The sequence below is a fragment of the Mercenaria mercenaria genome, chromosome 16 (assembly GCF_021730395.1).
Source record: "Mercenaria mercenaria strain notata chromosome 16, MADL_Memer_1, whole genome shotgun sequence".
In the NCBI taxonomy this organism is placed as follows: domain Eukaryota; kingdom Metazoa; phylum Mollusca; class Bivalvia; order Venerida; family Veneridae; genus Mercenaria; species Mercenaria mercenaria.
Genome location: NC_069376.1, coordinates 44037933 through 44047384, shown reverse-complemented (window position 1 = coordinate 44047384; position 9452 = coordinate 44037933). Strand labels below are relative to the sequence as shown.

Here is a 9452-nt window from a genome sequence, read left to right as displayed (position 1 = left end):
ATGATATACTTCAGAAATACATCATTCCTTTTCCAGCAGGAGGTGAAATGACTCGGAATAATCACTGCTTTTGTAATTCTCACGTTACTGTATCCGATGAAAAACACGCGCAAAATAACAATATTACATATTTCTTCACAAACTGGGCATGGATTTGTCGGCAAGACACAACTACATCCCGCGCTGCATTTCATTCCCCGATTTCTAAAAAGCTTTTTCTGTAAAAAGACAATAACCAAAAACATTCAATTTTACTAGCCTTGCTCGTTATTTTTGTAAACATCCTGCGCAATGTCTGCGCCGACGGAGGCGCGATGCCTTCATTTCAGTGCGGCACATTTTGTGCCGCAGGCAACATTTCATATCCGTGATGATCCTCGATAGGTAAAAAAAGTAGTAGCCATACTATTTGAAATCGTATGTATTTTATGATAATTTGACTCTAATGCTAGACGTCTTTCCGCTTGTAACTAAATGTCATATATTTCGCTCCTCAGGAAGTTCATAAGTAGTCACGAAAGAAAAATGTATTTGTTCCTGTTGCGGAGATAAAAAATACTTTCTTCCTGGTGACACTGTGCCACCGCTTCTCACTAGGTGGGATGAATTTCGTTCTACCGTCAAAACAAACAAACATCCTCCGTAATTATACGTTTTACCTTTACTGACAGATTCAAAATGACAAATTTAAGACTGTAAAGATAAACTGTCTTTAACAGTTCTCTAGTGAAAACATTTTGAGCTTAAAACTGTGATTCGAGTCGGCGGATGCAGAGGAAACAAACAATATGTTTCTCTCCGGCCTGTAACAAATGGCTGCTGGAAATTGCACATTATCTGAGGGTCCTAGTACAACACGTGATCGTGTAAAATCTCCTCTCATTTGTAGAACAGTGTGATTGTTCTTGTTACAGACATACACTGATCCGTCTGACATAGCTAATATCCCGTGGGGATCATTCAGACCGTTTTTTTCGTACATAGCCAAAGTATGTCCTTTCATATCAACTCGTAACGGCAGGTTGTTTTTCCAGTCACATAAGTAAAACGACGATTTATCTGGACACAAAGCTGTATAAATTGGATTATTATCCACGTCCTGAATGTGCGACTCAAGCGCAATCGTTTTTAGTTCTTCCCCCTTCATATTCACTTTTTTAACTACAGCTGGGGAACGGAAGACTGCAAAGAATACGTCATTTTCGAACATAATAGAAACGCATTTACCATTTAATCTTATGACATTTTCTTCTTTGAATCCATCATGTATCGAAAATACCTTTATAATGGATTCTTGAAGAAGCAAAACTGCTAGTCTGTCCTGTGGTAACAGAGTTGGGAATTTTGGAGGCGTACAAAATTTTGCTCTACCTGTCATCTTTCCGTCACTGATATTCACAAGTTTTAGTAATTTATTATTTTGGTCAGTCATAGCAAGTTGGTTAGGTGGTACCATACACAAATCTGTAATGAAACACCTGTCCTCATCATCAGCTTTAACAGTTATCTCTCTAATGAATTTCCATTGTTTGGTCACACTGGTATCGTAGGTATCTGCTCCACTAAATGAAGAAGATAGTGATATCGACTGTCCTGAAATATAAAACAAACGCATTATGCAGAAAAAATGCCCCTGAACGTTTTTCTACACCTCTATGTATACTATTAGATTCATGGTCATGAACGAGATAATATACTTACCCATTCCAATCGCACATTTCGGACCTAAAACGCGCAGTTCAGTAAATGGGTACTATTAATATTGAACAAGCTAAATTTAGCTTCCATTGTGCACTTATTACATGCCTTAATATTTCTTATCGCAGAGATACTCCGCACAGTTTATGTTTCCATCAACGTGGCAGAACAAACGGGGATGAACTTCCCTTATGTAGCTTTGGTCTAGAAAAAACTATATTGGTTGGCTGATTTGGAACGCCGTTCACTACACGTGTATGCTCGAATATGTATATGCAACATGAATGTGCAATGTGAATTGAATGAACAAAACAAATATGTCCAACTGCATGAAAGTCATTTCTAAGATGACTTCAGTTTGCAGATGTTTTGACAAATCAGAATAATTTGAATTTTCTAGGTAGAAGGTTTGTGTGAAATTCAAAATCGGACCAGCGTTTTAAAAGAAGACGTCATTTGAAGAATTATTTTTTTTAATTTTTAGTCCTGGTGGCCACTATGCGCAAAACAAGCGAAATCATGTTAACAAGTTTGGTAGAGGACACCCAAGGAACATCAGGACCAAGTTTCATAAAAAAATCCATACAATGGTTTTGAGGTAGGAGGAAATGTCGTTTAAAACGATTTTTTTTTACTACGGACGGACGACTGGACGCACGGGCGTCTGGACTCACAGACGGCCACAGCGTGCTCACAATAAATTACCACGAACACTACATTTGCGCTTATGGTGAGCTGAATTATGTAATTCTTTGTAGATCCACAACTGCCTTGTTTTGACTAATGCGAATAATAACTGATAATACGGGATTCATAATGAACAGGCAATAAACTATTCTTCAGCCATATTGACCTTTCGTTCGGACAAATTTTGGTTAAAGAAATTTGAATAAACCATTAATCTTAAATCTATGTTTTAGACAGACATTTCATAACAAGAGCTGACAGAACTTACAACCTGTCGCAATAAGCCACTAAAACAGGAAAAAAGTGGAAAACCACAGGTCGCACAACACGATAAAAATGAAATGTTGCAGGCTTGGTTTAACTGAGCCTGTTCTAAGACGGTAGTGCAAGCTGCCGTCCATGCTCTCTATCCCCGGGTAGAGCAGAAGTCGAACTTATAAGTGAAAAGTTTAATAAGTAATAAACAGTAGTTGAAGTAGATATTTCATTTCCTTGCTTGGATTCTAAAATTAAAAAAAAATGATGGGGTAAGAGATTAATCCCATGTACACCCATTCACACACATACAAAATCCCCTGTGTTAAATTTGACAATGCAGACGTAATCTCAACCGCCCTCGTTAAATTTCTTATCTAATTGTACCAGTCAATTTAAAACATATTTTTATTATTTTAACTTTGTAGTTTTTTTGTTGATTATTTAAATACCAAGGGTTTCATTTAAAAATTCCAAAGGGGTAGGGAAAGGGAGGTGATCGCAGCGGTAAAATTTAACAGGTGTGTGTGGAGTGGGTGGTGGGGGTGGGGGGGGGGGGAGGAGTTGGAGCTTGGTCCGGGGATAAGGCTTTTCTACACTTGTAAACATTCTTCGTCTGTTGTTAGCCCGTGATCTCTATTTTTGCAAAATGCAAGTGTAATAACTATTTCTATTGAATGACGATGTTGATTTTTGTACACGGTATATTTTGATTATATTAAGACTAAACAAATAATCCAGAATATAAACATGAAATGAAGATACGGATGAAATATAAGTCCTTGATACGATGCAGGTTTTACGACTTTAGATATTTAGATTTTTAAAGGAAACTTCCATTAAAGTTGTAAAGGATCTTTTTACAGATTTTATATACAATTGTTAAGTATCGTGTAATATATTTATGTTTGATTTAAGAAACAGTCCGCCACGTAATATATTTTTCCGAGTGCGTACTAATTATGGCACTGATGACGGAAGGGCAAAAGTAAAGTCACATCGAAGACATCTTATATGCGTCAGAAAATTTACTGACCCGATCTAATTAAAAGACATCCTCGAAATAACAAAACAATCCAATTTTATGGTCTTTTGACCTATGTTTATCATGTCATCTGCTTAATAATTACGTAATAACTTTTCGTATGTTACTTTAAATGACAAAGAGTCGCATCCTTTAAAACAAACCGAGTCTGCTATTACTTTACTTGCTTGTATTCTATGCTTCCAAAAAATCTTCTTACAGAATTTGTTATCTATAATGAATATCATTCAAGTTGGAGAAAAATATATACTACTGTGCTATTTGAAGAAAAATTGTTTTGATAAAGTGCAAGATTACATTTTCCAATGTAAGGAACAAGTTTTATGTTTGTTTTGTGAGTGATCTAGACTTGATGGTTTTATATAGGTTTACTTATTGTTGAGCGTTTTTATTTACATATGTGTCCATTGGATACAATAATGTTTTGAAAAAAAAGTAAAAAAACACATGGTTTTTTACAATTATAAACAAACCTGTACACTGCATGTCAGATCATTATGTTCACAGAAACAAGTGTGTTAAGTTTCAACCCTTTCCCACTAGTGGTTACTGAGAAACCAGTCTACATATAAAACCAAATCGGGAAACAGACACAGACGCTTATACATGCTTACAAACCAGTGAGTACAATTTTTTTCTTAAAAACAGTCAAGCTAAGAATAAAAAATTTAAAACAAACATTATTAACAACATGCCCATGGGCAACATGTTCAAGCGCGCCTTTTGATCCCTAAGTGTGACCTTGACCTGAGAAAGAGTTAAATATTCATGCCAAATATAAACAAGTATCCTCAATGCATGTCAAAGTTATGGGCCGAACAAGATCTGACATGATGTTCGACCTCCAACTGTGATCTTGACTTTGTTATGAAGGAACATGGGGTTTGCGCATGACACTCCGTCTCAATGAGGTTAACATTCTTGACAAATATAAACAAGATTTCTAAATGCATTTCAAACTTATGGGGCAGGCAATATCGAAAATGACCTTTGACCTCCAACTGTGACCTTGACCTTCGAGATAGGAATCTGGGATATGCAGACACTCCGTCTAACTGAGGTTAACATTCACGCAAAATATAAACAAGATTCCTCAACGCATATCAAAGTAATGGGCCGGACAAGATCTGACATGACCTTTGACCTCAAATTATGACATTGACCTTTAAGACAGGAATCTGGAGTTTACGCATGACACTCCATCTCACTGAAGTTAACATTCATGCCAAATATAACAAGATTCCTGAATGCATGTCAAAGTTATGGGCCGGACAAGATCTGACATGTCCTTTGACCTCAAACTATGACCTTGACCTTTAAAATAGGAATTTGGGGTATGCGCATGACACTCCGTCTCACTGAGGTTAACATTCATGCCAAATATAAACAGGACTGCTCCATGCATATCAAAGTTATTGGCCGCAAACACAAATACGGACGGACGCACGCACGCACGGACAAACACCGAACCGCCATTTGAACAACTACGTCTTCGTTTACGCAAGCAGGGTTCGACAAAAATGTTAAATCTGACATTGTTAGAAATATCATCAGAAGACAGCAAGCCAGTAATAATACAGCAAAAAACAGTTTTCCAATACAGAGAATGTTAAAACTGAACAAGAATGAAAGAAAGTACGTAAAACTCAAAAAAGTACATTTAAAGCAGTTGGACTCATGGAAGGATCTCTCTTAAAATGAATATCTGAAATATCCCAGAGATTCTGAACATTCAATATTTTAAAGTTTCATAGCTGAATGTATTTGTAGAACAATTGAAGTACAATTTATGAACACACCATTAAAATCCAATTTGGGTTTCTTTGCTGGGACCTCAGGGACTTCATCATCTTCGCATATTTTTCCAGTATGAGCACCTGTATGGAATATAAAACATACGTCCGAGTTCCAGAATTTTTATTGTGAATTTAACTTTTGTAGTTGTAATTCAAAACAAAACAGGAGTGCCATGCCCTGTGTTTTTCTCTGAGTAATGCAGATAACTCTATTTAAACTCGAATAAGATACCATCGGAAAAAACATTCCAGGTTTCATGTATAAATGTACCAAGGAGAAAATGTGCCCGCTGGAGTGTGAACAAAGTTTTCCTGAGATTTGACCTAATGGCCAACTTTGTACTCCAAGACGACTCAACATCTAACTTGATCCAGGTTGTAGAAAGAAAAAAAAATCAAAAGTGTTATCTATACCAGGAAGAGTATGTTGCCTCTATATTATTAGCAAAGTTATCTATTTTTGGCTCAGTCTATTCATTTTCTTTTATTTATTTTTTTACTAAATATGACCCAGTTTCAAACCTGATCTAGATTTCAAATGCACAAATATTTTAACCATGTTTCGGACAAATCAGGTAAAAAATGTAGCCTCCAGAATGTTAACCAGATTTTTCTATGATCTTACATAGTGACCTAGTTTAAAGGAAAAAAGGTAACAAAAAGGGAGCAATTTTAGGTATGAGGAAATTAATGCTACATGTCTTAAGAAAGCTTTGAAATTTAATTACTGACAGATCACAAGTTATGGAAACATAATTATGAGCATTTGTTGTTTTTACTTATTTAACATTAAAAATTGAAAAGCATTTGTATTGCTTTACTCGAGGTAGACTGCCTTTATAATTATAGACATCCATATTAAACCATCGTGGAAGACATATTCATCCGTGATGTATTGGTAAAAAGACAGCTGGAAAGTTTTTATTGCCATGGTGGCCCGCTTTCAATTCCCGACTCTGGCTTCTTTTTTTTCTTGATTTGGCATTTTTGAGATAGTTTAGAAACAAGATCTCATATTCTGATGTTCATAACCTGACAATACTTCAATTTTAAAGAAAGATCATTTTTAGCTAAAATCTGGAAGTCAGTGACTTAATTTAAAAGCCTATAATTTGATAAATTTCATTTTCAATGTTCAAATCAAGGTTATGCCAACATGGCGCTACATTATAATCATAAAATGCCAAAAACATTTACTATATATTGAAAGTGTGCTTAGACTTGTTTATATCGAGCATACTCCTCGCATATATCATCAGAGCGTTACTTACCTCGACCTTGCAGTATTTCTATCATTTTCTCAGCCTCTTGTATAATATGCACAATATTAACATTACCACTTGATTTGCAAATATGTTTAAGTTTGTTGTACTGTCCTGGTTTTAAATGTCCTTTACTCTCCATAGCATCAAATTTGTCTAACAAAGTCTTTTTCCCAGCCAATATTCCTGGTGGAACATATTCTCTCATCCAATAAATAAAGCTTTCATATTCCTTGCTCTCATCGATCATGTGATTAGATATGTCTGTCAAAAGTTTTCTATGTATTTGTTTAAGGTCCATATTGTTTTAAACAGGTTGTGATAAAAATGTCTTTTACTAAAATTAATAGTTGATAATTGTTTGTTTTAAGAACAATCAAGTAAGGTTTCTCAAGCACCAATGGCTATTCATGTAAGATGCAGATCTAACTGCTATTTCCCAGTCATTACACTTGCAGCAAAACTGTCTGCACACCAAAGTCAGAAAATGCACAAGGCTACTGTGAAAGACTTTTACTTTCAAGCCCAGCGATCAAGGTGAATTGCACTCATTTGTTTATCTGCAATATAAAAATGACAAATTTTAACACAAATACTTTAAGATGTCAAAAACAAACAAAAAAACCCCCACAAAATACAGGAGAGTCCCGGTTCTTTCATCTGATTTTGATTCTTTGACCTTGAAGACTTTTCTATGATTTGACCTAACGAATACATGTAGTTTTAGATCCTCAAGATCTTAATGGTCCAGTTTCAACTCACGAAGTTAAAGATCATAACCAGGTTTCTTATGAATCAGGTAGAAAAAAGGGAACCAGCAATTTTAAAGATATCTGTCAGCCTTTTAGACAGTCTATAACATGACTACACTCCATAAAACTTACCAGAAAATTTTATGTCCAGTAACAAAATTGATTTGTCATTCATACACACACAAGAGTGCAGAAACATACTTTTTATCTGCAATCATAAATAACAAAAACGTGTAGGTTGTTATTACCGTTTGGAGCCTCAGACATATTGGTCTAGTATAAACTTTAAAAAAAAAGCTCCTTTATCATGCAAATGTACTGTTTAATATGTTAGTCAAATGAGAAAAAGTATAGCATAGCCGAATTAATGATTGTTTTTATGATATGCATCAGGTTGATGCATATAGTTTAATATTCTAGATTGTTATATCTTAGACAGGTTGTTTTACTTTAAGAAAATGCTTTCATTGTGTATTTTGTAAGAGTGCTTGAATTCTACCAGGTCATTTATATTTTCAGACAAATTCAATGTCTATTTTGTAATATAGCGTTGAAATTATTCCCAGTCATTGACGTAAGAAGTACTTGCATATCATTGTATTTGATATATTCGTTCTCTTACGCAGTTAATCAACATTCATAAGTTACGTAAGATGTATCTCAATGTGATGTCAACCGGATTGCGAAAGCTTTCCGCAAATGAGTTGTGGTGTAATAATACGCGTTGATGCCTATCACGTGGCTACCGTGGTGGTAATTATAAACAAATTTACGTCATTGCTTAATTTAGTACTGTGTTGTTTTTGGGTCTTTCTGAGATAAACTGCAACAAAAATGGGCAAAGATTACAAATTTTAAATCTGTTTTGAGCATTCAACAATGGCTTTTACATTGCGTCTATCATTAATATTTTTAAATTACCTTTTGAAAAATCTTCTTGGTACACAGTGGTTACGGCTGTTAGTTTGACATCACAAGAACCATTATTTTGACATTAAAAATATCATTTTTTACAACATTTAACATGTATTTGCAACTATAGGAACATATATAAACAATAAAGTTCATATTAATTGCAAAAAGAATCCAAGATGCTTTCATATTCCAAGAATACGAATCCCGTGAATATACACAATTTCTTATATTTTGATTGTACTATCCTGGAAAGCATACTCCGTATACAGTAATTAATTAATTCACTAGGTTATTAATCCATAAAATTAATATTTCCACGTGGCAACCTTTTATGCCGAAATTGTTCAAACAGTCACACACACCGTTGTAAAACACACCCAGGCGATTACACGCTTCATAGCGTCAACTCGGAACACGACCTATTTTTAACATTTCTACTGACATGATTAGTAGTTAAGGCAAAGAAATACCGCATTGGATGTAGGACTATTAATATTATTTAGAAATAGCAATATCTGTATAAAATATTTGAATTGAATTAAATTGAATTTGTATTATTTTCTTTTTTGTGTGTATAAGAATCTATTGAATCAGAAATAGCTTCATCATTTTGTCTGTTTTGAAACTGTGCATAAATCAAAGTTCGCCTCAGCAGTCTGATCAGTTCCTGAGCAGTTTAGAGTATTTACTGCAAGGTGATTTGCATATATTCCATTGTAACACGTATGCATACATGTGTACTTTATTTAAGAATTGAATGCTACTTGTATTTTCTTTGCGTTTGTACGGGTATTTTTTGCAAATTCATGAATCGCACATGGACCCCGCCGGAGGAGGGGATTCATCTCCCCCACATTCTCCCCTTGAGTAACATTTAAATTGATCACGCTACGCCCATGTCGTGATATAATTCCTTCTCATCTGAACTCCAAACAATAATTTTATCCAGCGACAGATCACTAAATGAGATATATTATTTCTTAAATTTCAATCAACGGGAAATACACCGGAACCTCCCTAATGCGATCCCCTATAATACGAA

General features: G+C 34.9%; 1 protein-coding gene across 1 annotated transcript; it reads right to left on the bottom strand.

Annotated features, from left to right (window-relative positions):
- Positions 1-379: 379 nt before the first annotated feature.
- Positions 380-5585, bottom strand: LOC128549861 (uncharacterized). Its single transcript, XM_053527544.1, has 2 exons — positions 5485-5585; positions 380-1593 (listed from the first exon to the last, which is right to left on the bottom strand). Exon 2 carries the CDS (start codon positions 1454-1456, stop codon positions 713-715), a length of 744 nt encoding a protein of 247 aa, XP_053383519.1. The 5' UTR covers positions 1457-1593; positions 5485-5585; the 3' UTR covers positions 380-712.
- Positions 5586-9452: the final 3867 nt, after the last annotated feature.

What these genes read in the sequence shown, in the direction of transcription:
- LOC128549861 (XM_053527544.1), bottom strand. Translation starts at nt 1,456, where the DNA reads ATGGTACCACCTAACCAACTTGCTATGACTGACCAAAATAATAAATTA.